The sequence below is a fragment of the Limtongia smithiae genome, assembly GCF_038497785.1.
Source record: "Limtongia smithiae strain NRRL Y-17922 unplaced genomic scaffold V1518scaffold_6, whole genome shotgun sequence".
Taxonomy (NCBI): domain Eukaryota; kingdom Fungi; phylum Ascomycota; class Lipomycetes; order Lipomycetales; family Lipomycetaceae; genus Limtongia; species Limtongia smithiae.
In genome coordinates, this window is record NW_027117627.1 from 466822 (window position 1) to 490314 (window position 23493).

The 23493-nt window shown below is 54.0% G+C and overlaps 11 protein-coding genes across 11 annotated transcripts; 8 read left to right on the top strand and 3 right to left on the bottom strand.

Annotated features, from left to right (window-relative positions):
* The first annotated feature begins 72 nt into the window (after positions 1-72).
* On the top strand, positions 73-911 carry V1518DRAFT_417063 (uncharacterized protein). The gene is made up of 2 exons (XM_066904192.1): positions 73-154; positions 217-911. Exons 1-2 carry the CDS (start codon positions 143-145, stop codon positions 727-729), a joined length of 525 nt encoding a protein of 174 aa, XP_066759457.1. The 5' UTR covers positions 73-142; the 3' UTR covers positions 730-911.
* Positions 912-2210, top strand: V1518DRAFT_417065 (F-actin-capping protein subunit alpha). Its single transcript, XM_066904193.1, has 7 exons — positions 912-993; positions 1074-1092; positions 1143-1258; positions 1309-1398; positions 1447-1490; positions 1540-1680; positions 1737-2210. The coding sequence occupies exons 1-7, from the start codon at positions 931-933 to the stop codon at positions 2071-2073; spliced, it is 810 nt and encodes a 269-aa protein (XP_066759458.1). The 5' UTR covers positions 912-930; the 3' UTR covers positions 2074-2210.
* On the bottom strand, positions 2095-2820 carry V1518DRAFT_417067 (uncharacterized protein). Its single transcript, XM_066904194.1, has 3 exons — positions 2535-2820; positions 2365-2469; positions 2095-2314 (listed from the first exon to the last, which is right to left on the bottom strand). Exons 1-3 carry the CDS (start codon positions 2568-2570, stop codon positions 2165-2167), a joined length of 291 nt encoding a protein of 96 aa, XP_066759459.1. The 5' UTR covers positions 2571-2820; the 3' UTR covers positions 2095-2164.
* Positions 2821-3301: 481 nt separating this feature from the next.
* On the top strand, positions 3302-5221 carry V1518DRAFT_427504 (uncharacterized protein; the record flags this gene model as incomplete). Its single annotated transcript, XM_066906042.1, has 1 exon — positions 3302-5221. One exon carries the CDS (start codon positions 3302-3304, stop codon positions 5219-5221), a length of 1920 nt encoding a protein of 639 aa, XP_066759460.1.
* A 1031-nt stretch (positions 5222-6252) lies between these two features.
* Positions 6253-9785, bottom strand: V1518DRAFT_417074 (uncharacterized protein). Its single transcript, XM_066904195.1, has one exon. The coding sequence runs from the start codon at positions 9620-9622 to the stop codon at positions 6422-6424; it is 3201 nt and encodes a 1066-aa protein (XP_066759461.1). The 5' UTR covers positions 9623-9785; the 3' UTR covers positions 6253-6421.
* Positions 9786-10274: 489 nt separating this feature from the next.
* On the top strand, positions 10275-11060 carry V1518DRAFT_417077 (ubiquinol-cytochrome C reductase). The gene is made up of 4 exons (XM_066904196.1): positions 10275-10399; positions 10646-10734; positions 10790-10838; positions 10907-11060. Exons 1-4 carry the CDS (start codon positions 10397-10399, stop codon positions 10967-10969), a joined length of 204 nt encoding a protein of 67 aa, XP_066759462.1. The 5' UTR covers positions 10275-10396; the 3' UTR covers positions 10970-11060.
* A 314-nt stretch (positions 11061-11374) lies between these two features.
* On the top strand, positions 11375-12086 carry V1518DRAFT_405657 (signal peptidase complex subunit 2; the record flags this gene model as incomplete). Its single annotated transcript, XM_066901927.1, has 4 exons — positions 11375-11409; positions 11466-11511; positions 11570-11815; positions 11877-12086. The coding sequence occupies 4 exons, from the start codon at positions 11375-11377 to the stop codon at positions 12084-12086; spliced, it is 537 nt and encodes a 178-aa protein (XP_066759463.1).
* Positions 12087-12878: 792 nt separating this feature from the next.
* On the top strand, positions 12879-16221 carry V1518DRAFT_417085 (transcription factor S-II, central domain-containing protein). Its single transcript, XM_066904197.1, has 3 exons — positions 12879-13213; positions 13270-13991; positions 14058-16221. The coding sequence occupies exons 1-3, from the start codon at positions 13183-13185 to the stop codon at positions 16035-16037; spliced, it is 2733 nt and encodes a 910-aa protein (XP_066759464.1). The 5' UTR covers positions 12879-13182; the 3' UTR covers positions 16038-16221.
* V1518DRAFT_417090 (GPI transamidase component PIG-T) lies at positions 15829-18071 on the bottom strand. Its single transcript, XM_066904198.1, has 2 exons — positions 17690-18071; positions 15829-17639 (listed from the first exon to the last, which is right to left on the bottom strand). Exons 1-2 carry the CDS (start codon positions 18037-18039, stop codon positions 16223-16225), a joined length of 1767 nt encoding a protein of 588 aa, XP_066759465.1. The 5' UTR covers positions 18040-18071; the 3' UTR covers positions 15829-16222.
* A 164-nt stretch (positions 18072-18235) lies between these two features.
* On the top strand, positions 18236-21366 carry V1518DRAFT_417091 (kinase-like domain-containing protein). The gene is made up of 3 exons (XM_066904199.1): positions 18236-19064; positions 19115-20893; positions 20945-21366. The coding sequence occupies exons 1-3, from the start codon at positions 18363-18365 to the stop codon at positions 21062-21064; spliced, it is 2601 nt and encodes an 866-aa protein (XP_066759466.1). The 5' UTR covers positions 18236-18362; the 3' UTR covers positions 21065-21366.
* On the top strand, positions 21268-23492 carry V1518DRAFT_280683 (uncharacterized protein). The gene is made up of 3 exons (XM_066901055.1): positions 21268-21635; positions 21688-21762; positions 21817-23492. Exons 1-3 carry the CDS (start codon positions 21489-21491, stop codon positions 23335-23337), a joined length of 1743 nt encoding a protein of 580 aa, XP_066759467.1. The 5' UTR covers positions 21268-21488; the 3' UTR covers positions 23338-23492.
* Position 23493: the final 1 nt, after the last annotated feature.

Genomic DNA, 23493 nt, shown 5'->3' on the forward strand with positions numbered 1-23493 from the left:
TTGATTCCAGTCACGTGTATACCGTACTGTGATTGGCCGGCGCGAGCTCCTTTACGTTTTCGCTCCGCCGCGACACCAAGTTCACGAGCACCACCGCACTCACCACCCTCTCTTCACGACCCTTCCGTTACTCAATTCTAGGATGTCTGTTGCTGTATGTTCACTCTGACTGTACTGCATTTGGGCGCGAAGAAAATGCTAACTTACGTGCTGCAGCGTTCCGCCGCCCTGAAGCTCGACTGGGCCAAGGTTTCTACCTCCCTTGGCCTCAAAGGCACGACTGCTGCCTCACTGCAGACATTCCGCAAGCGCAACGAGGACGCGCGCCGACACGTTGCCGAACTTAGCGCGCAGCCGACGACCGTTGACTTTGCGTACTATCGCTCGGTTCTCAAGAACACCGCTGTCATCGCGGAGATCGAGACCGCGTTCAAGAAGTTCACACCTGTTACTTACGACGTGTCGGCGCAGCTCAAGGCGATCGACGGGTTCGAGGCCAAAGCTATGGAGAACGCTCACGCTACCGAGGCCAAGGTCGCGGCTGAGCTTGCGGATCTTATTAAGACGCTCGACAATATCGAGTCTGCCCGGCCATTTGAGGATTTGACTGTCGACGATGTGATTGCGGCCAAGCCGGAGCTCGAGAAGAAGGTGCAGGAGATGGTCACTAAGGGCAGATGGGACGTCCCGGGATACTCGGAGAAGTTCGGCAGTCTTGCCGTCATGTAGGCGGTTGACGACGACAAGACTCTGTGTATAAGCGTATCATCTATCATTTGTCTACGATAGAAAAGTATTAGACATTGTGTTTATGCTAGTAGTTTGTAGAATGTTGGTGATAGTTGAGGAGGTTGCACTGTGCGGCCCGGGCTGCACATCGTATGCTAGAGTTCACTGCCTAATCTACGCTCATAACACTACCACATCGCCATGTCCGTGTCTGCCAAGATCAAAGCCGCGTCGACTTTTTTGAGCGACGCGCCGCCAGGCGAGGTATGTTTTTGGATGCGGTGGCCGACAGTGCCACTTGGTCACCCTGGTCACCACTTTGACTGACCCTTCGTGCACACCAGGTCAAGGACGTTTTCGATGGTACGTTGTCTGATCTCATCCATCGTACTGATACTCATTCACCCATCCAGACATCAGTGCGATTGTGGACGGCGATGATGCCGTACTCGCCGGCCTCGACGCCGCGTTCGAGAAATATAACATAGCGCAGTTCGTCACCGTCACGCTACCCTCCGTCGATAAGCACGTATGTGCCCAGCTATCTAATACCAAAATACATATGCTAATGTATTGCAGATCGTGTTGAGCGAGTATAACAGCCTAGGCGACGGCAAATTCTTCGACAGTGAGGTCGAGAAGGAGTTCACCGTGAACCACAAGACTTTGGTGCGTGTATTCTCTCCTTGGTGCGTTTATAGACACTGATTGAAGCAGAAAACGAGCGCGATTGGCGACTACGCGGGATCTTCCGGGAGCGTGTACGTGCGATTGGCGTGGATACACAAGGCTGTGGCTAACAGTGGACAGGAGCAAGGTCACGGCGGACGTGAAGCACTACGTGTCCGAGCATTATCCCGCGCCTTCATCGTACGGTGTGTATCCGCAGTCCTCGGTGGATGAGGTCGCGATTGTGATAGTCGGGAACAAGTACAGTCCGACGAATTTCTGGTACGTGCCGCGCAGTTGAAGCATGTCCAAGCAATCACTGACACGGTGTTCTACAGGAACGGCCGATGGCGCTCGTCATACGTGGCGAACCTCTCCTCCGGCACTTTAATCGGAACGATGTGCGTTGACGTGCACTACTACGAAGACGGCAACGTGCGTCTTAATGCATCCAAGAAGGTGTCTGTCGACTTCTCTGGGGACGCCGTCAAGGCGATCGCGCAGGCCGAGCGCAGCTTCCAGGAAGAGGTCAATATGCAGTTCAACGGTCTGAGCGACGGCGCGTTCAAAAGCCTCCGGCGCCAGTTGCCGGTCACGCGATCCAAGATCGAGTGGGGCAAGTCAATAGGCGCGTACCGCCTGGGCCAGGATATTGGCGGTGGCCGGTCCAAGTAGACTGATGACGGGATGTTGACGGGCTGAAGTTAGTGATATTACCGTTGTATTTACGCGACTTTACAAAAAGCACCGGACCCAACCGAGTGAACTAGACCAGCCGCCAAACCAGATAAAAGAAGAATACTAGTGCGAGGATGAGGAAGACCGTCTTGTAGACCGGCAACGTGACGCCGGCGCTGCGGGCCAGGCGCTGTGAGGAGTGTTTGATGGACGAGGTGAGGTTCGAGAATGCCTCGGTCTGCTCTTGTCAGTGACACGCACCCAAACAACCATCACAACAGCACGCACCGAGGACTGGATTAAGGAGGAATCGGAGGCCTGGTTGTGGATGTCGTTGGTGACCTGCCGCAGCGTCGACAGTTTCGATGCGAGGTCATTGAGGCGGACGTCGTTCTGGTACGCGAGAAGTCAGCATGTACACACCAACAACATAGCTCCTCCGCCGCAACAATACACACCTGCGCCTCGCGATCGTACGCCTGCGATGCTGACATTGGAGCGACTTGGAGAGGAATACTGCGGGGATGTGATACACGATGATGGGAAGTTTAAGAATTGCGGAGTACGCGATGAAGACGGACAGGGCACTGCACAGCCATACATCAGCCACACTCCGGTTGCAGGTGTCAGCCACGCCCCCTGAGATGTCACGTCGATGACGTCATCGGCGAACTAGATTCAAAAGCGCGTCTCGAGGCTGGAGTACAGTCGGAATAGTTTTAGAGGTGTTTGAAGTACTGTTCGGCAGTGTTTTGTTTACAGTTTTGTCGAAACGCGGCGATTATGCCGTGGTTATGGTTGCGTGGCAAGGACTTAGAATCAGCGGCGAATGCTCCACCACGCGATTGCGAGGATTAGATTATCAGAGCCCGGGACATAATCAGAGCCTATACGGTGGCATAACCATTCATACGCCATCCAGAATACGCGGTTGTAGTGAAGTAGTGTGCAATCCACCTCAAGTCCGTCGGCCGTCTCATCGTGCTAAAGTGCGAGTACAGCGTAAGTTCAAAGCAGTCTGCACTCCAGTCTTCACAAAGCAGACACATTATCTCGAATACTTATACTTCCGTCTATCCTCATCCTCCCTCCCGCTGTCGACCGCACGCGTACAACACGCGGCAGCAGTGCTACGCGTTGACAACAAAGCCCCACAAAGTCCCAACCACGTCTTCGCTCTACTGCAACCATACCACCACCGCCAACTCTACAGCAGCACAGCATCATGCCGCCGCCGCCCCTCTCCCGCACATCGCGCAGCAGGAGCTCTTCACTTGTGCTAATGGGCCCCGCCTCCGCCGCCGCGTCGTCATCTCTCTCCTCCCTCGGCGCGGAGGTTTCCTTCTCATCCTCCCTCATGGCCGCCCCCGCCGCGCAGTTTCCCGGCGGCGGGTTTGGCAGCGGCAGCTCTGGCGCGAATGGCGGGATTAGTGGAGGTGGAAGTGGAGGTAGCGTCGCGGGGGCGCGCATATCGACGTCGAGTTCGGAGGATGATGATGAAAATGCTGGCGGTTACCACGATATGACCGGTGTGGATCAGGAGGTGAACATGCACGCGGACAGCTTGTGGCACGCTCCCGTCGGGATATATCCAGCAAGCGAAGCATATCATCAACCTGAGGAACATTTGCATCACCCTATTGCGGCTGTGCCTCCATTCGAACCGCACGCCTTCGCGGGGGCGGGCGGGTTCTCCATCGATAGGCGCTCGCCAATGCCTCCTTTCACCCGGCACGCGTCTGTATCCTCGCGCGCCGGGTCATCAGAGGGATCTGTGTCCACGCCGAGCACCCCAACGTTTATGTTACCGGCGAGCAGCAATACCTCCAACGCGTCCTCTGCATCGTCGTCGACTGTCTCCGCTGCGATTCCGCCGCCGTCAGGATACTTTCCCCCGCGCTTTGATGAGCACAGCACCGCGCAACGGTTACCAACGATATCCCCCGTACCGAAATATTTTATGCCGTCATTCCTCGAGCGTGCGCGTCCACCATTCGCATCTTCCTCCGGCGCATCAACACCACGTCCGAATTCCAGCACCTTCGCACGCTCACACTCTTCACACTACCCCCTACCGGCAGCCGCCGCGGCTGCTGGCGCTGGGTCGTCTTCAATGTACTACTCCTCCTCCTCGGCACCCGGTTCTCCCGTTGACGAAATGCCACCTCGTCGCGCGGTCGTGTTTTCCCGGCTAGGCGGGGGCTCGTCGAAGCCGCAACCTCGCTCGTTTATGCGGATTTCACGGGAATTGATGGATGAATTTGCGCCGCTCGAGGCGGAGTTGAAGCATGAAGCTGAAGTTACCATGGCGTTTCGAGATGTTTCAGACGAAGATGAGGATGAGGAGGATGAGGATGATAGGGATGGCGATGGGGATGATGAAGAGGAGGATGAGGATGAGGTGCCTGGGGAGTTTGATTATGATACCGATTTCCCAAATGGGAAATTTTCGACAGGCACGGTGAGCAACGCGGATGGAAACGCGACGCAGGCAACAACACCCTCCGCGCGGTCCTCACGCGCGAAACGAAATCGGAGAGCAGCAGCAGCAGCGCGCGCAGTGAGTACGCCGGCCCCGGCAACAACAAATGCTGAGGCAAAGTTCAACGCGATGTTCTATCCTGACTCGCCAGACGTGATGACGCCGCTTGCGGACGAACTGATGATGTGTCCGCTCGCTCAGTCGCCGGGTACTACGATGATGCTGTCGCCGTCCGTGCAGTCTGCGACGACGACAGCGACACGAAGGAGGGCGAAGAGTAATGCGTCCGATCATATGCTTCTCGAAGCGTTGGAAGCAGCGGCGACAAGCACAAGACGCGCGCATACAACCCCAACGATGGCACAGGCGTCAACATTCACGTCCTCAACACCTTCCCCGTCCGCCTCCACAACCCCGCACCACAATCCACGTACCCACACCCCCCCTCCCCCACCATCCATCACCACACAGCCAAAACAGCTCAAGCGGCGCAACACTGCGACCTCGGATGACAGATTCGACGCACACTCGATCAAGCGGCGCGCGGTATCGCCGGTTGCGCTGCCGGCGGCAGGGTCTCCCGGGAGTTTTGCGGCGGGGAAGAGGAGTATGAAACAGATGCAGGATACATATGATCGTATTCAGAAGATGAGTTTGAGTTAGGCGGGCGGAGCGGGGAGGGCGAAGGACGGGAGGAAGGATTATGAGATACATCTGGAATATGGCATGGAGTTTGGGATATGAATTGTGAAGAATATATGAATGAGTTAAATAGATTTCTTGCATCACCTGTACGAACAAATCGATTCGTTCAACCCCGACAAGAACGGTGTAAACACCTTCATGCAGTAGCCCCGCGCGGATTTGGAATGGATATGTTTTGTTCATCCACAAGCCAGCCCGCTTGTATTTGTATTTATTCCCTTATTTGCCTCTTTCGTCCTCCTTTTGCTGTTTTTGTCGTGGTTCTCGCTCTCGCTCGATGAGCGCGCTTGAAATGACGAAACTGCAGAACACAGTAGCTCCCCAGTAACCTCAATCAATACATCGTTGGCAGCGGCAGCGACGACGACGACGACGACGACGACGACGACAAGGGCAGCGTGAAGGACGACATCTATGATACCATGAGTCACTCTCTATGTCCCCTGCTTCTATTTTGCGCTCGCCGTCTAACCTCAGATCACAGCAACGACACTGACAGCTGCAGCGACATAGACAATTCGGCATCGACGTGGATACTCACCAACACTGACCACGATGACCTCAAACAACCTCGGCAACCTCCCTTAACAATTCGATAACTAGACAACCAGATAACATCGGCGATGACAACGGCTGCGACAAAGACGACGAGCGGATTTTGACTGGAACCATTTCCAAACAGGTATGCTGGCTTTCTTGTGTCTGCGGACAGTGCGTGACCTGGTAAACAAGGAAATGAAGGGCAGTTACAGAGACGGGGAGCAAAGATGGCATGCGGCTAAAGTGGCAGAAGTTTGAGAGCAGCTACTGGTACGATACTATCTGTGATAGAATTCATGATGCTGAGGAATGAATGAGTCGTAGAGTCATAGAGAGTCATATAGTGTATGAAACCGAAGCCACCTTGTTAATAATCAACAGCGTGTCGCTCTGATGTTGTTCCCAGAGCAGAACTACAATTCCTTTTTGCATCACGGTCAATAATATGATATGAATGATATGGTACGCGATTATGCTATGCTAACAATAAAATGCTAATAATGATGAGAGCGCAGCTCTCTGGAGCCAATGCAAGAAATTATATACAGCCGCCGCCGCGACTCTAATGCTAATGAAATATATACATGTCATGTCTATGAAGTATCGTAAAGTGAATCATCATTGACGACTGTACTTGCTCCGCAGCATCCGCTTCGGCGACGGCGCGAGTACAGACAGAGTGGGGCTCTTCGCCGTAGTTGGAGACACGGCGGTCGGTGTATCACAATCCGATGCAGCGGGGGCGCTTTCTTTGGCGCTCTTGAAGCTGTTGAACGACGGAAATGCAAACGTCGAGCCAGCAATTGGTTCTTCCGAAAATGCACGATAATTATCAGAAGATTTGACGTCTTTGCTACCGCTGCCGTGTGAGCCGCGTCGGCCAGCTCGTCTAAAAGGCGAGCTATCGCGGGAGGAGCGGTCTTTTCTGTCGGTGATCTTTTCGTGGGCGGCCCTGTTGTCGTAGGTGGAATACGTGTTCTTCGTGGTCTCCCGGCCAGAGCCGCTACTTGCAGCGTCCTGGGAGTCAGAATCCTTCTTGTTATATCTCCAGCCAAAAGTACCGGACTCGGCTGACGCGTTTGAGTCCTTCCTATTGCCCCAGCCGGAACTATCGGTCGCAGGTGAGGCGTAAGAGGCGTAAGAGTCCTTCTTGCCCCAGTTAGAACTACCGCCGGTACCATAGCCATTCGTCGTTTCATAGGATGAAGCGTCTCTCGCGTAAGGACTCTTCTTGTAGCCCCAGCCAGAGCTACCACCGGCATTATCACCATATGAATCTTTATCTATCTCAGCCGATGCGTAAGAATCTTGCATGCTCCAACCAGAGCTGCTGCCGATACCGTAATTCTTGACTCCGTAGACAGAGGAATCTCTCTCGTATGGACTCTTCTTGTTGCCCCAACCAGAGCTACTACCGGCGCTCTCGCCGCATTCTTTGATACCGTAGCAGGAGGTACTGTCGTTATTGCTCCGGCTACCGGTATCCTCGGTCTCGTCAGAGTTTGTCTTGCCATAACTACCACCTTCATTGGTGTCGTATCGTTCGTTCTTGATGCCAACAGAAGAGGACTTGTCCTTCTCACCCGTGCCACAGTTGCCGGTCTCGTAAGAACCTGTCCAGCTATAACCTCCGCTCTGGCCGATGCTATAATCGCTCTTAGTTCCGTCGGGAAATGAGTATGAATCCTTCAAGTTCCAGTGACTACCGCTTGACGTATTCGTATCCCTAGTATCCCATCCCATTTTCTTATCCGCGGTTGCACATTGATACTTCAGAGTACTATTACCCTCAGTTGCATTTATCACGACTGCATCCGGATCAATAGCTTCACCATCATAAGGGCTATAACCCTGTGTGAATTTCGCCTGCCAATTCATGCTCTCGCTTCTATCCTTCTGCTGCAGCTTTGGACGTTCGGTGCTAGTTCCGGCGGGATTAGCAGTTGCTGAGGAATTGCTCCCACGTCGGTGCGGCGACTTAGAATACCGCCTCGACGATGACGGTGATACCGAGTCACGGCGCTTGGTATTGTTATTCTCTGCAGACCGCCTGGCAAACCCGCTTGTGCTACCGTTGTCCTGACTTTGTGTCCTTATCATCGGCGTGGCCATGGACTGGGAGGAACACGACGACGAGCGCGACATGATCGCGTTGCCAACGGCAGACATCGCTTTTGTGCGTTGCTCGGCCTGTTCTCGCAGTCGATTTTCTGCAAATTCGGCCTTAAATGCGTGCGCGACAGCTACCACGTGGTCCACATCCTGCACACCGGTATCGGTGTCCACGGCAGGGATTGAGTCAAGGAGAGTTCGGATACCTTCCGTAATTTGGTTGTTGTGGCGATCTGGAAGGCCGCTTCCGCTCGCTGAGCCTAAGGACGCGCGCCTGCTCTTCATTGACTTCTGCACCGACGAGAGAGTCGGATCTGAAGAGGAGGAGGAATGCCTCGAAGTGTCGTAGAATTGAGTGAGCGAGGCAAGATTAAGTGAAGATCTTTTAAGTTCAGTGCCATCGACATATTGCGTATTCTGAGACTCCAAAGGTTCACTGTTGCGGCGCTGGTATACAAACGACGATGAAGAATGCTGACGCGAAGAGCTCCACTTGGATGAGGAACCTCCAAGCGGCGTGATTGGCGACAGGTCCTGAGTGTCGTGGTCGTATATTCCACAGCTCGTCGTGCCGTCGATGTCGAACCCGGCCAGATCTTGTGATTCAGAGCGGATCATGGCCGAGGACTGTGACTGTTGCAAGCCGTATGTCTGCACGCGTGAAGACGGTCGCGGTAGTTGTGGGACAAAGCCTAGTTCATCACCGAACATCGCGAGCGCTTCGCTGAAGGCCGACGCTGTCTGAACAGGAGCCTGCGGCATGGCCGGTGTGGTGCTTGTTGGTGCAGTAGGAGCCACGACAATTATATCTTCTTCGACCTCCATTGCGTCCGTAGAACAGTCGGCAGCCGAATCTACCGGAATAGGCGAGGGAACAGCGTGAAGAACAGTACCATCGATGAGTGACTTGGCAGCAGGCAATACCTCTACCTCAACAGACATAGATTGCGACGGCGCGCTCTCACCGTGGTCGGCGATGAGCGAATTCTCATTTGGCAGAGTGAATGAGCTGTCCACAGGTGTCGGTATTCTCAACGGTCGCGAATCGCTCCATGAGATCGGAGGGACAGAATCATCTGACCTTTCATGACTTGGTGCTGAAGCGCTGGAGTTCGTAGTAGCAGGGCGTAAAGTGGTGGAACTATTCCGTGGTGCGCATGCGGAGGAAAGCGGCGGCGTGATGGGAGACGAGGACGAAGAGTCGTGTCTGCTTTCGTCGAGACCGCCCTTGGCTAGAGATAGACGACTGAACGATCGAACGGCACTCGACACCGAATCCTGCGAGTTGCTTGCGGCAATCAAAGCTGCAGCAGGAATCACAGACGTAGCAGTCGCAGGTTGCTGAATCGGGCTTGCCGCGGCAGCTTCACGAGCAGCCTGCTCAGCAGCAAGCCGCTGTCGCCGCTGCATAACCCTCTCGGCAGCGCTATACCGCGACACATCCTCAACCGGCGTGAATCCCGGCCTAACACGGATCTCCTTCCGCACACTTCCATCAGCACGGAGACTTGCGGGAATAACTCTGGCGCCGGTTTCAGACTGCACAATGCCAGACGCGGTGGGAGACGCGATTACCGCACGCGGCGGCACGCGTGAGCCGCCGGGAGCATCACCTGTGAGCATACGGCGGCGGGGCGAGGGGGTGGAGGGGGGAGTGAAGAAGGCGCTTTCAGTGGAGGTGTCGGGGTCACTGCTGATGTTGTCCATGGATATGGTGAATGCGAGTGGTGCGATGCTGGAGGGATCCAGTTGCTGCCAGCAGGCGATACGTCGTGAGGATGATGAAGGCAACCACGAGTACAGAAGCGATGGGAATGATGTGAATGAATCAGAAGGCAGTGGGGAACGGCATGTGAGCGTGTTCTGTGGGGGAAGGACGCGGTAGTGCAGACACAAAACGCAATACGCGTATCACGGTTTGACCGTTGTTTACGACCTACCCTTTGCACACCGCCCCACGTCACCCGCGGTCGCGGTTTGCCTCATTTGCACCCATATAACTCTGTTCGACACTATGACTAGTTACAACCTGGTGAGTCCGTGCAATAGCTTAGCATGGAGCGAATGAAACATGAATCAGACACTACGGCCATTAGACTGCCCTAGACGGATCTTCTTCCCGTTGATCATCCAAGCACGCGCTGTTGACATAAATACTTAAACTTGCTCTATTAACACAAATCGATCCTAGTATGAGAACACCGATCTGCAAGTATTTTCAATGCACATAGATCTGTCGATCGCGACAGAGTCAAAGATCACAAATTGGCGGGGAAGCAGGTCTGAGCCGCACTCATAAGGGTCCTGTAGCATAGTAACGTGACTTGTCGATGCAACGGGGTGTGTACCCAAGAGGGCCAATCAGACACGACAGAGTTCAGGCGACAATTCGACGCCATCTTTGTCGTCGCCGCCGCCGCTCTCCATCTCTACGCGCCCGTCTTCTGCCCGACCCGTTTGCCCAACCACACACATTTCACAATGGTACGTTCTCTGAACTATTTGCAGTTCTAGCTGTTGCGCGGTTCTTGCAAATCGGAAAGGCGGTGGGTCGCACCGGCGCTACCAGCAGATCGGAGTCACGCGGGAAGTAGAGTCGACCCATCTCGAACGTTCAGTAACCACCCCATATCGCGACCGCCACGTCCTCAGCCAATGTTACCGATGCAGTTGCGACCGACCTACGACGAACGAACCAGTGCTAACGTATACCTCTTATCGCGTGTCTAGGCTGTGTCAACACTCATCTACAATACTCTTTTCCGACGAAACGCCGTCTACGTCGGTTCCGTCCTCTTTGGCGCTTTCGCCTTCGAGATGTACGTCGCAATGTGGTTTTGCTCCATGTATACAGATCGGTACTGATCGAATTAGGGTTTTTGACTCCGCTATCGACAGGTACTGGGACGCGAAAAACGCTGGCGTAAGCACCCTCACTATATACCCGTGTATCTAGCTACTATTTTTAACACTCTGCTAACAATCACACAGAAGCAATGGAAAGATATTAAGGCCAAGTACGTCTCGAACGACTTGGACGAGGCGGAGGAGTAATTGCACGCATAGAGCAGAAAAGGGGCGCACTTTTTAGATCCACTGGTTGCGACATATGTATGTAAAAAATAGCACTCTATTGAACAAACAATACCTTTCATGCGGTAATGTCAGATCGATGACTTCCGATTGTAGCCTTATAACAGATTATGGAATTCAGCGATATGCTAGTTCCATCTCTCGCCAGCTCAGGGATAATCAGCACAAGAACCGCTTGCAATTTCAATTAGCAAAACACAGTCCAAGGCAGAAGCCACATCCGTAAACTAAATATCTCAACTCTGTCAGTTTGATGTTGTGATGTCAGAGCAGCGTGTTGTGAGACTTCTGCAAGAATTTGGGAGTTGGCCTTCCAGCACAGCTCTACCCTCGAGACCACGAGTCCAGTCGACACAAGCTCTCATAATGTCTGCTCCGAAGAAGAACAAGGTCAATCTGTCGTACGTGGTACTATCATTGAATCGCAATTTACGACATGGTACTAATCAGACCGCAGATCGGTCTCTGACATGAAGAACGCGACCGACGACGAGATCGTCAAAGTATATCTCACCACCTCTCTCTCATATTCATCCCATCTTATTCTAACATAACCCTCAGATTTTCGCTAGCAAAGGCTACAAGCAAATCTTCACGCTTCTTGATGTGCGGTTACTCCTAGGCTACCTCTCGGTCTTCGTCGCTGTCGCGGCGGGGTTGTACGATTTCTACGCCGGCTTTGAGGCGGCAAAGATGCAAACGGCCGTTGGCGTCATGGTGTATTTCGTGCTCAACGTACTAATGGCAGCATGGGTAGCGCTTGCTGAGAAGGGGATAATATACCAAGGCAACAAGGACGGCACGAAAGTATGTTCGCCTTCACACGCCGTCATGTTCTGGGGTCTAGCTAACACGGACTCCATTCCAGGTCTCGATCGTCTCCACAGCTAAGAAGTTTGTCCCTGACTACAATATCATAGTCCGACAACAAGCCATAGCGTCCAGTGAAGGGACCGCAGCGGCAAAGAAATCGTTTACCGAATTCTTTGATAGCCAGGGATATATCGTTCGTGCACCTCTGGAGACGTGGATTGATGGACTATTAGAGACCAGCGGCAAGTCAAAAAAGCAGAAGTAGTATCCCCGGAGTGCTAGATCAAACACAGTGTGCGATCTCAAGTTAATGTGTGCACGAGAATGGCGGAAACCCTTAGTCAAGAGTGCTGACTTCAGCCGCTATGATTGCGGCGCTGAAGCCGCTCGCAGATTATCAAGTGAGTTAGAGGAGCCAGCCGGATTGCTGTACTATATATCGGTATGAAATTGTGGAGAGATAATGAGGCGTAGCGGTGTAGTATGTCAGGAGCTGTATCGCCCGGCAGGCTAGTATGCAATGCTGTTAGGCAGGTTTGTGGTCGATCATAGGTCCTGTTCACTCATCGCATCTTTGCGATATCAATCTCCAGACCATAGGGCATGGAGCATTGAGATAAGTCAAGCTACAGTCTGATTAAAGCTGGAATGTATATGGGCTACTCTTTCTGGTCCAAGGCATAACTTATGATCCCTCGTGCCATGTTCCTAGAAGTCTGCAGAGCGATCATATGGACTTTAACCTGAGATCTCAGGCATCACTCGCAGTATCTAGTATCACTGTGGCGTTCAAGTGGTATGGAGTACTTTGAGACAAGAATCCGCCCTATCTGGTCGCACATCTCGCGGCGTGGATATCATCCGATTCCGACGGAGTAGCTGCCAAGGATCTTAGTTGGGGCTTATATGCAGGCAATTTCAGTACGAGATGAGGTATAGTAGTCTCAATACTGTTTTTGCCACAATAAAACATATTAGAAACACTTCGAAATTCGTATGCCCTAAAGTTGGACCTTCCAGTTTAACAGAACCGCGACGGTGCATACGGCGGCAGGGAGGCAGACTGAGAACTACGCGGAGTGCAGCACGCATCACGGCGTGCGGCGATGCCGTCAAACTGAGTCGTTCTTCTTCGCCACTTTCTCGTTATCACCAGAAGACCATCGCAACAACTTCCGTCGTAGCTGCTAGCAAGCCCGTACTCTTGCGTGCTCGTACTAGTGCCTTGCGTATAGACAGCACAGCACTGTTGCAGTGCAAGTGCTCGTATCTACGTGCTTAGAGTCTGCGAGTCCACCAGTAGCACGCGTTACAACACCTCTATCACGACCGCTGGTATCACCGCGAGCCCTGTGCCCACTATGGAGGCCCCAATCGCAACGACCTCTAGTGGTATGTATTATTTTGGTTGCAAAAGTGCGCGCACCAGTATGCTAATTTCTCTGCAGAACCACGGCGATCCTCACGAGCCACGAAGGGACAGCACAGTGTCTCCCTTACGGAAGAGCTCGCCGCTGCTGCCGCAGTGGTAGCAAAGGTGGGAACAACCAAATCAGCGACCAAGACGCCCGCGAAGAAACGACGCAGTACCGGCATCACCTCCCGCGCACGCGAGAGCAAGAAAGCGAAGCGCGAACTCAAGACCAAATTCGCAGTTGGCGAGAACAGAGACAACGATGACGACGACGACACGGATGACAGCCACGATGATACCTACGATGATACCTACGATGATGACGACTCACCCGTGCGGTGCGTGTGCGGACTTACCAAGACCGATCCCAACGACAAGATCTCGTTGATGGCACAGTGCGAGATGTGCAACTGCTGGCAGCATCCGGAGTGTACGATGGGGATTATCGACGAGAAGGACGTGCCAGAGAAGTACTACTGCGAGCTGTGTCGGCCAGATTTGCATACATATTATTTCGAGACGTTGAAGCCAAAGATGGAGGCTGAGAAAGCGGTGAATGAGAAGGCAGAGAAGGCCAAAGCAGAGAAAAAGGGCGCCAGGAAAGCGGAGCCAAAGAAAACGGAATTGAAGAAAGGGCAGACACCTTCGTCAGAGCGAAGAAAGAACCAAAGCATGCCGACGCTTGCGCGGCAAGCATCGCGGAAATCACCTTCGGATGATGCGGATGCGGATGCGGATGCTGAAGCGGATGCGGATGTAAGTATACCTTGTTTGAATTGCTACCGAAACGGCACTTACAGTCAGCAGTACAAACCCGAGAAGACAGAAGTCGTCGAAACACCCTCTCCATCAGCTCAGGCTCCCGTACAATCGATCAAACACCGCAAACCGTCCAACATTCCACCCGTGGCAGTCAAATACAAGAAAATTAGCGACATCTCCGATAACGTGCGCAAGTCTGTCGCGAAATCATTGTCCGCGATCCTCGAAAAGGCCGCCACTTCTGCGATCACGGACGGTCTATTAACTCTCGACCTCGATACCACCGCCGAAGCATTCGTGGAGCATCTTGTTCTTGAGATTGAGCATGCTTTATACGACCAGTATGCGATGAAGTCGGGCAAAGACGTCGGCCATAAATACCGCGACAAGTTCCGCACAGTGTCGTTTAATTTGAAAGATGCGAAGAACGCGCATTTGCGCGAGCGCGTCTTATCGGGTGAACTTGAGCCGGAACATATAGTGAAGATGACGCCAGAGGAACTGATGAATCCGGAACTGCAACGGCTGGCTGAGGCGGTGCGCGCTGAGAGTATATCGCAGTCGATTCTGAAGAAGAGCGACGTTCCGCGGATCCGGAGGACGCACAAGGGCGAAGAGTTTGTGGGTGATGTGGACCAGTTGAATCCGCTTGCAGACACGATGTTGGAAGCGGCGAAACAAGATAGTACCCAGAGCGTGGAGGGCGGCGAGGTTGGTGAGAACAAGGAGGGGGTTGAGGTGGCTGGAGCATCTGGTGGAAGTCCGACTGAACTACTACGGACTGAGAGCATGCTACCTCCACTCGCAAACTCGCCAGACTCAATCGATTTCGACCAAGTCAGCAATCCCGACATCAGCTTTGACCGCACGCCCGGTGCGAACGACGGTACGGTATCGGGCAACAAAGAGGCCACGGATGACAAACGGGGCAGCGTCAGTTTTGACATTGATTCCGCGCTGAGCATGATCACCTCCACCGCTGTGCCACAATCTGTGACGACGACAGCGATAGCTACGGAGCATAGTCCACCGCCGCCGTATTCCGAGATGCAGCCCGCGGATGATGATATTGATCGGCTTATTAACGGCGACGACTTTGATCATGAAGGTGGAGACGTGGACAGTTACTCGCCGCGGTTGACAGGGATAGAACATATTGTATGGTCGGGGCCAGTATCGATGGAGGGCATCGAGTTCAAAGCGAAGGGCGTACAGGTTGGAGGCCCGCTCTTTGACGACACGACACGGCGCTGGAGCGATGTGCTGCCGCATACAATATACATCGATGGCCGCATATCTACAGATACGGCGTCAAAATACTTGCTCAACGTGTCCAGTAGCAAAGATTTCGTGGCTCTCTCCCTTACAAGCGACGACGCGTCTTCAACGGAGCAATTCAACAAACTATTTAGCTACTTCCACGTGCGCAGACGGTATGGTGCTATCCGCAAGAAGTCAACCTACGTCAAAGACGCGTATCTGATACCGTTGTCACCCGCGGACGAGAGGCCGGGGTACATGGATTACATCCCCGCGCTTGAGATTCCAAGGATCGTCACAAAGAAGGTGTTGGTTGCTTTGTTTGTGATAAACAAGACTGCGTTTCCGGCGCGGTTATCGGGATCGGCGGGATCAGGGATGGCCACTGCGGATGAGTACGATCCAACGGCTGCGAGCGGGATTGCACAGTTTTTAGCACCGCCGCCGCCGGCGCTAGCGCCCGCATCTATGCCTTCCCTTCCGGCAGAAGTCGCGTACTTTGCCACTTCACTCTCACGCCAGTCCCCAACCTCGTCTATCCGCCCCCCAGCTTACCCCCCCGCCGCCTCTGCTTCCTCATCAAGCACGGACATCCCCGCGGCGGCGAAATCCGCAATCGCAAGCCTTGGTTTCGAGCTCGGCGCGCGTGAAGTCGAGGCGCTGGAGGCGATTTTGAAGAATAACGCCGACGTGGCGGTGAACCCCGCGTTGGCGTCGGATCCGATGTTTTTGATTCATGTCGTGAAGACATATCAGGATCAGCAGAATGCTACTTTGTAATTTGTTCGTGTTTGCTTTTGTTGTATGTGGGTTTTCGTGTGTTTTGTGCTCTGTAATGTGGTTTGCCTAAAGGTATAGTACCGCGGCGTTTAAGAGGCGGTTGGCATTTGTTGTATGATATGGTGATAGATAAATAATTGGAAAACGCCGGTACCAATGAGAAATATACCATATCTAATCACTTTTCAGCGAGGTTCCGAGCCGGGGGAGACTGGTTTGCGCTTGAAGATCCTTGTGCACTTGGTCTTTAGCCGCCCAAACGCGGAGGCGTCCTGAGCGAGTTCGTCCTCGTACACAAAGCGGCGGACGAGAATGTTGAAGATGGTGCCAAAAGCAAGAGCCATCACAGTTGAAGTGAGGATGATGACGTTGTAAGGCATGCTGAAATCGGGCGTGGGCAGGGAGAGGAGTAAGCTTGATGTGCGGGTGGAGTAGATGAATGTGTCTGAGTCTGACGAGGCGCGGACGGATATGATGCCTGGTGGCACGTCGAAGCCGCGATTTGCGTCGGGAGGGTATTCCGCCAGATAGAGTAAGCTTCGATCAAAGTCGTAAGAGAGGGAAAGGCTTGATGAAGGGGGGACTTCTAGAGAGAGTTCCAAATAGGTTGGACGCACGCGTTCAAGAAAGGGCCGGTACTTGATGTCCTTGAGAAGAGGGCTTCCGTCAACGCTACCAAGCGGGCCGTCGAGAGTGAGATTGAGTGTCGACATGTATGGATGCATGTACCATGGCAGCGACTCAAAGTAGACAAGCGAGACGGCGGTGGTCGCGGAAGGGTTGTTGAAGATCGTGTGGATGCCACCGTTCTGCTGGCCACGACCGGTCATCGAGCGACGCGCGAGGATCGGCGGTTGTGCACGCCGCGCAACGGAGGAGGAATGCTTTGTTTCGAACCGAATGTCGAATTGTTCTTGCGGTTTGAGTTGGTAGCAATAATTATTGTCTTCGCTGGAAGTAAAGATGCCACCTTCCCAGCCAAGACTCCATGACTTCGTGATCTGGGCACACACCGAACGGGAGTTTGTGTCGTCGGCGGCGAGACACGTGCCTTGAACTTTGCGACCGAAGATGTCGGAGAGACTCCATGTGATTTCTTCGGCGGTTGCGAGGGGGAAGCAGATGCTGTCGGAATGGTATGGCTTCGAGGTGTTGCATTTCAGATCCCACGCATCGGGGGGGCGTGGCACGGGAAATTCTTTACGTTGGAGCGAACGCGCGACATCGAGTACCACGTCGACTTTTTGTATCATATGGAATGAACACATTCCGTTTCCACCCTCATCGGGAGTGCAGGACGGTGCAAAGTCGAGGGACATAGATTGCCATTTTGAATCGAATATCCGATGTCCGTCGAGGAGCGACGATAGGCCAGTCCGTCCTTTACAGGGGAGTAATTTGATAAATGGCGTGAGATTCTCGGTGCATACTGTTTCGCGGGGAAGTGCGCCGTGGAAGAGATGGGCGCTAGAGGAGGAATTGAGGGCGGCGGAGTGGAAGGAGATGGGATGCTGCGTTGTCTGTGTCGAGTCAATGAAGTTGAGGGACGCACAGAAGAGGCCGGACAGCGCGTTCACGAGTTCGTACCATCGTCGTTCGGCACTGCAAGTTGTCAGCACAGGAACATTGTCGCGCGCAAACAGGATACACACATCGCAGGCGTGCTGCCTTCAACCCACGCCCACACCTCAACACCCGTACCTCCCGAATGCATACCACCATGCGGCAGCGCGCCCCACGCCTCCGCATCCCATGCGCCTTGCGCAAACCGCAAATGCAATTCACGTGTATGCGTGCTCGTCACAATTTGGCCGACGCTCTTGGGAAATAAGCCGTAGTGCGTGCCTGACGAGGACGGGAAAGGCGTGGACGCGAGCGCAAAGTCGAACGCGACGAGCAGAGAGTTGCGCGCAAGCGGTGTAACGTTGAGTGATTCGGTGTAGCCTGCGCACGCACCGGAGAGAAGTGCCAGTATGGCGACGAGCGCAGGGACGAGGATCATGGCATTGACAGAGCTGAAGTTTGACGTTCGTGATGACCGTGGTTCATTGCCGATAGGTTTCGGGCACGTGACTCCTCTGGGTATGAACAAGGGTCTTGTATTATATTTACTGTCAGCCCAGTTGTCGTACCGGTACAAGTGCGGCGCGGCGTCGCAGATGCGCGAGTTCGAACACAAACAATTCTGCTCCACCGCAACCCTCACCACCTTCATCACCCATTCACACCTCCTTCTCGCACCCTTGCGCACCACCGCCCGCGTCGCCCGCGCGTGCAAGCGCTCCACCTTCTCTTTTCCGCGTGTTGCGCTTCGGCTCCGCCGCAATGGACACCGAGCCCGCGGCCCCTGCTCCCTTTGCGGCAGCCGCCGCTGCAGAGTCCCTCCCCACAGCTGCGACGACCGCGGCCACCGTCAAACGATACCCCTCCGCACCCTCTGCGCCATCTGCGGCCGCTGCGGTGCGCGCACGGCGACAGACAACCGCGACAGTGTCGCCGTTGCTGCCGTTTGATCCTGCGGCTACAAACAGTGCTGAATCGCCGTCGTCGTTGTCTCGGCCGCCCAGCGCTTCGCCATCCCTTTCCGCCGAGCTGCTTGTCCCCAAGCATGCCTCGTCCTCCTCCTCCACCGCAGCACCCTCGCCCTCTACCGACGACCTCGATACAAACCAGTCTTTGTCCACCCCGCCAATGCCGTACTCGGGCTTTTCCTCGGGACACACCTCTGCCACTCTCAAGACGCCTACGACCCCCGGTTTGGGCCCCTCGCCGACCACCCGCATCTCCTCCCGCAAGAGCTCCATCAGCTCACGACGATCCTCGGGGAAGACTGACAGCGGTGGTGGCCGGTCAATGCGGCTTATATCTAATTTTATGAGCAGCATGAAGGTCAGCAGTAGCGGCAGCGTGAGCACTAGCGCCACTCCGAAGAGCGGCAATCCAGAAAAGATCTCTGAGATCTCGAGTCCGTATAATGCAAAGCATCTCACACACGTCGGCTACAATCTGCAAACCAGGGAGTTCACCGTATGTGTCACGTATGCCTTTACCTTGCTGTTGGTGCTAATCTCCCGCAGGGTCTCCCACCAGAATGGAAGAAACTCCTCGCCGACAGCGGCATCTCCCAATCCGAGCAGGAAAACAATCCCCAGGCGGTTATGGACATCGTTGCGTACTTCTCCGATACGACCGGAAAGGAAGACGATATCTGGCGCAAGTTCGACAATGCTCGGCCGCACGAGGTCCCATCCGACATGCTCCCACCCCCCGCGTCGCCAATGGCGCAGATGACACCTCGGAGTCCATACTTTCCCCGAAATATTGCGGGCAGTTTTGAGAATCCCCGGCCGGCCCCACCACCGCCGCCAGGTCGGCGCGAGAACGGCGTGTTTGTGGCCGCGCGGCCGGCACCGAAGGCGCCCAGCATCGCGCCGTCGGTGGTACCGCACCAGCAGCAACCGTACCAATACCAGTCACTGCAGCTTGACACGTCACACTCTGACGCCGGCACGGATCAGTATGCCTCTCACATGGCAGCACAGCCAACATATGCGTACTCGGGATACCAGCAGTACCAGCAGCCTGAGCAGTTGATGTACTCTCCAACACAGATGCAGTACCCGCGGCAACAGCCGATACTACAGACGCAAGTGTCGCAGAATTTGCAGGCCGTCGTCCAGCAAGAACGAGATGCCGCCGGCGATTATCCACAGATGCAATCGCCGTACCCGCCCGTCACAAAGAGTTCCCAGGAGTCGCTGCGGACACACAATCTGGCCGCACCGCCACAATTCCTCACGCAACCAAACAAAGAGCAGACTCAACAACAATACGCAGAGTACCCCACTGCGGCTCCGCAAAGTGAGAACCAGCCCTCCGGAAGTAACCAGGAGTCTCCACGGCGCATGCGGATGCACCGCTCGCCGCGGCACCAACAAAATGGCTTTGCCGCGGCTGCAGTCCCGCCGCCGCCGCCGATGAGTCCGGCGAGGATGGACAACTTTGATCACCAGGTAGTGTCGCCGCGGAAGCGGGACCAGCGGCGGGCTAAGGACACGGAGCTGATTACGCGGTTAACAGCGATTTGTTCGAAAGAGGATCCCACAACGCTGTATCGAAGTCTGCACAAGATTGGCCAGGGCGCGTCTGGTGGCGTATACACTGCTTACCAGGTCGGCACGAATCTGTGCGTTGCTATCAAGCAGATGAACCTGGAACAACAGCCAAAGAAGGAGCTTATCATCAACGAGATTCTCGTCATGAAAGAGAGCAAACATCGAAACATCGTGAACTTCATTGACAGCTTCTTGTACCGTGGCGACCTATGGGTTGTCATGGAGTACATGGAGGGCGGCAGTTTGACGGACGTGGTGACATACAACATGATGAGCGAGGGCCAGATCGCGGCAGTGTGTCGCGAGACGTTGTTTGGCCTTCAGCATTTGCATTCAAAGGGCGTTATCCACCGCGACATCAAATCCGATAATGTGTTGTTATCTCTATCAGGAAACATCAAATTGACGGATTTCGGCTTTTGCGCGCAAATAAGCAGTGATCTGGGGAAACGCACGACAATGGTGGGTACACCGTACTGGATGGCACCGGAGGTCGTCTCGCGGAGGGAGTATGGGCCAAAAGTCGATATCTGGAGTTTAGGCATCATGGCAATCGAGATGATCGAGGGTGAGCCTCCATACCTGACCGAGGCGCCCATACGGGCTCTGTACCTGATTGCCACGAACGGTACACCGGATCTCAAGGATCCGGATGCGCTGTCGCCAACGTTCAAGGAGTTCCTGGGGTGGGCGCTGCAGGTTGACGCGGAGTTGCGTGCGTCCGCGACTGAACTACTGGGGGTGAGTTTCAGTCACGACTTTCACTGAAATTTACTAACCGTTCGTTTATAGCACCCGTTTTTGCAGTGTGCAGAGAGTCCCCGGTCGCTCGCTCCTCTAGTCAAGGCCGCCCGGATAGCAAAGCTTAAGGACCACAAGAATTCGGACAGCAGCAACGGTTTCCACGACTGAAAAAAATTAAGAACAGCTAATGATGAGTATATGCATACAAATAACAGTAATGGTATATTATACAAATATGTGTTTTCTCTTTCCGGAGTTGGTAGTGGCTTTGATTGGGATCTTTCACAACTGCGATTATTACTTGCACAGAAATCTTTGAAGGGCTGTTTTGTTAACATTATTAAGCTTATATTTGTGCGAATGGCCAGGTGCGCGATGCCCTTTTTGTTTTGTTTTGCGGATAAAAGCAGGAATGAATGAAATCGGTAGTTAACTAGCAGAGTAATGAGGCGAAGCCCTACAAAATGTACCCTAACCCCAAACAAAAACTTTTGACTCATAGAAATTTTGAAGTAACTCGCGAAACCACGCGAACGATCACTTTTGTCTGTGTATTCGACTGATCTAAACAGGCTCTCTTTGGACAAACAACATGGCCGAATCTACAACAACTGGTGACGCTGTGGGCGCGGTGGCGGATGCTCTCGCGAAGACGTACCTCGACGAGGCGACTGGTGAACAGGTCTCCAAGAGCGAGCTCAAGAGACGTGAGAAGCAGCGCGCGCAGGAGGCCAAGAAGGTCAGTGTTAGAGGGGGGTTAGAATTATTGATAAATGCTGACAATTGAGTAGAAGGAGAAAGCTGCGGCCGCCGCGGAAAAGAAGCCTGCGGGCAAGAAGGCTGAGGAGGAAGAGTTGACCCCCAACGTGAGTGCTTACTTGCTCGTTGTGGAAGGGTGTACAGAGATGCTGATGGACTAGCAATACTTTAAACTGCGTTCACGGGAAATCGAGGCATTGCGCGAGAGCCACCAACCAGATCCGTACCCGCACAAGTTTAAGGTCGACACGAAACTGGGCGAATTCATCGAGAAGTACTCTACCCTAACGCGCGGTGAGACGCACCCTGAGACGACGGTGTCGGTTGCGGGACGGATCCAGGTGAAGCGGGAGTCTGGATCCAAGCTCAAGTTCTACGACTTGCATGCGGAGGGCGTGTCGTTGCAGATTGTGTGCCAGGCGCAGGACGCGGAAGGCGATTTCGCGGCGATGCACGAGCACTTGAGTCGTGGCGATATTATTGGCGTAAAGGGGTATCCCGGTAGGACGCAGCCGCAGCGGGGCGGTGACGGTACTGTGTCGTTGTTTGCACGGGAGGTGGTGCTGTTATCCCCATCGTTGCATATGTTGCCGACCGAGCGCTACGGTTTCAAGGACCAGGAGACGCGGTACAGACAGCGGTACTTGGATCTGATTATGAACAACAAGACGCGGGAGAAGTTCATCGTGCGATCAAAGATTGTGCAGTACATGCGCCACTTCTTCGATAACCGTGGTTTTATTGAGGTCGAGACGCCGATGATGAATATGATCGCAGGCGGTGCGACGGCCAAGCCGTTCATCACGCACCACAACGATTTGAACATGGATTTGTATATGCGTGTTGCGCCGGAGCTGTACTTGAAAATGCTTGTTGTGGGTGGGTTGGAGCGAGTGTACGAGATCGGACGGCAGTTCCGTAACGAGGGTATCGACTTGACGCATAACCCCGAGTTCACGACGTGCGAGTTCTATGAGGCGTACGCGGATTACTACGATCTTATGGACACCACGGAGATGCTGTTTTCCGAGATGGTCAAAGAGATCACGGGTTCGTACAAGGTGATGTACCAGCCTAGCGGGCCGGAGGGCGAGACGCTGGAGCTTGACTTTTCGCGGCCATGGCGAAGAGTAGATATGATTGGCAGCCTCGAGGAGGCGCTTGGTGTCAAGTTTCCTCCGGGTGACCAACTACACACCGCCGAGACTGGCGAGTTTTTGAAGGCGCAGCTCGAGAAGCACAAGATTCAGTGCTCGCCGCCTTTGACCAACGCGCGCATGCTCGACAAGCTCGTGGGCGAGTACATTGAAGAGACCTGCATCAGCCCAACCTTCGTGATCGGCCATCCACAGATGATGTCGCCGCTGGCTAAATACCATCGCTCGATCCCCGGTATCTGCGAGCGCTTCGAGGTGTTTGTTGCGCGCAAGGAACTCGCAAACGCATACACTGAATTGAACGACCCGTTTGATCAGCGCAAGCGATTTGAGGAGCAGGCGCGCCAGAAGGACCAGGGCGACGACGAGGCGCAGTTGATCGACGAGACGTTCTGCACCGCGCTAGAATACGGTCTTCCGCCGACAGGCGGGTGGGGTGCGGGTATCGATCGGTTGACGATGTTCTTGACCAACTCGTACACGATCAAGGAGGTGTTGTTGTTCCCTGCGATGAAGCCGGAGTAGTATATAAGGGAAGTAGAGGGGAGTAAAACAGTTAGACGGAGACAAAAATCAGGGAGAAATAAAGTTGCGCAAGAATGCTGATTCAGGGCGAGGCGCAGAGCGCTAGTTTTGTTTGGGCCTAGTGATATATTTATTTAGCAGCCGCGCCGCGCCACA

What these genes read in the sequence shown, in the direction of transcription:
- V1518DRAFT_417065 (XM_066904193.1), top strand. Translation starts at nt 931, where the DNA reads ATGTCCGTGTCTGCCAAGATCAAAGCCGCGTCGACTTTTTTGAGCGAC. An exon ending in CCGTGAACCACAAGACTTTG is followed by an intron (nt 1,399 to 1,446) that starts GTGCGTGTATTC and finishes TGATTGAAGCAG; the next exon opens with AAAACGAGCGCGATTGGCGA. An exon ending in GCGGGATCTTCCGGGAGCGT is followed by an intron (nt 1,491 to 1,539) that starts GTACGTGCGATT and finishes AACAGTGGACAG; the next exon opens with GAGCAAGGTCACGGCGGACG.
- V1518DRAFT_417067 (XM_066904194.1), bottom strand. Translation starts at nt 2,570, where the DNA reads ATGTCAGCATCGCAGGCGTACGATCGCGAGGCGCAG. An exon ending in CGTACGATCGCGAGGCGCAG is followed by an intron (nt 2,470 to 2,534) that starts GTGTGTATTGTT and finishes CTCGCGTACCAG; the next exon opens with AACGACGTCCGCCTCAATGA. An exon ending in CCTCCTTAATCCAGTCCTCG is followed by an intron (nt 2,315 to 2,364) that starts GTGCGTGCTGTT and finishes TGACAAGAGCAG; the next exon opens with ACCGAGGCATTCTCGAACCT.
- V1518DRAFT_417074 (XM_066904195.1), bottom strand. Translation starts at nt 9,622, where the DNA reads ATGGACAACATCAGCAGTGACCCCGACACCTCCACTGAAAGCGCCTTC.
- V1518DRAFT_417077 (XM_066904196.1), top strand. An exon ending in GGCGCTTTCGCCTTCGAGAT is followed by an intron (nt 10,735 to 10,789) that starts GTACGTCGCAAT and finishes TGATCGAATTAG; the next exon opens with GGTTTTTGACTCCGCTATCG. An exon ending in GGGACGCGAAAAACGCTGGC is followed by an intron (nt 10,839 to 10,906) that starts GTAAGCACCCTC and finishes ACAATCACACAG; the next exon opens with AAGCAATGGAAAGATATTAA.
- V1518DRAFT_417085 (XM_066904197.1), top strand. Translation starts at nt 13,183, where the DNA reads ATGGAGGCCCCAATCGCAACGACCTCTAGTG. An exon ending in AATCGCAACGACCTCTAGTG is followed by an intron (nt 13,214 to 13,269) that starts GTATGTATTATT and finishes ATTTCTCTGCAG; the next exon opens with AACCACGGCGATCCTCACGA. An exon ending in ATGCTGAAGCGGATGCGGAT is followed by an intron (nt 13,992 to 14,057) that starts GTAAGTATACCT and finishes AAACCCGAGAAG; the next exon opens with ACAGAAGTCGTCGAAACACC.
- V1518DRAFT_417090 (XM_066904198.1), bottom strand. Translation starts at nt 18,039, where the DNA reads ATGATCCTCGTCCCTGCGCTCGTCGCCATACTGGCACTTCTCTCCGGT. An exon ending in GAAGGCAGCACGCCTGCGAT is followed by an intron (nt 17,640 to 17,689) that starts GTGTGTATCCTG and finishes GACAACTTGCAG; the next exon opens with TGCCGAACGACGATGGTACG.
- V1518DRAFT_417091 (XM_066904199.1), top strand. Translation starts at nt 18,363, where the DNA reads ATGGACACCGAGCCCGCGGCCCCTGCTCCCTTTGCGGCAGCCGCCGCT. An exon ending in TGCAAACCAGGGAGTTCACC is followed by an intron (nt 19,065 to 19,114) that starts GTATGTGTCACG and finishes AATCTCCCGCAG; the next exon opens with GGTCTCCCACCAGAATGGAA. An exon ending in CCGCGACTGAACTACTGGGG is followed by an intron (nt 20,894 to 20,944) that starts GTGAGTTTCAGT and finishes GTTCGTTTATAG; the next exon opens with CACCCGTTTTTGCAGTGTGC.
- V1518DRAFT_280683 (XM_066901055.1), top strand. Translation starts at nt 21,489, where the DNA reads ATGGCCGAATCTACAACAACTGGTGACGCTGTGGGCGCGGTGGCGGAT. An exon ending in GCGCGCAGGAGGCCAAGAAG is followed by an intron (nt 21,636 to 21,687) that starts GTCAGTGTTAGA and finishes ACAATTGAGTAG; the next exon opens with AAGGAGAAAGCTGCGGCCGC. An exon ending in AGGAAGAGTTGACCCCCAAC is followed by an intron (nt 21,763 to 21,816) that starts GTGAGTGCTTAC and finishes CTGATGGACTAG; the next exon opens with CAATACTTTAAACTGCGTTC.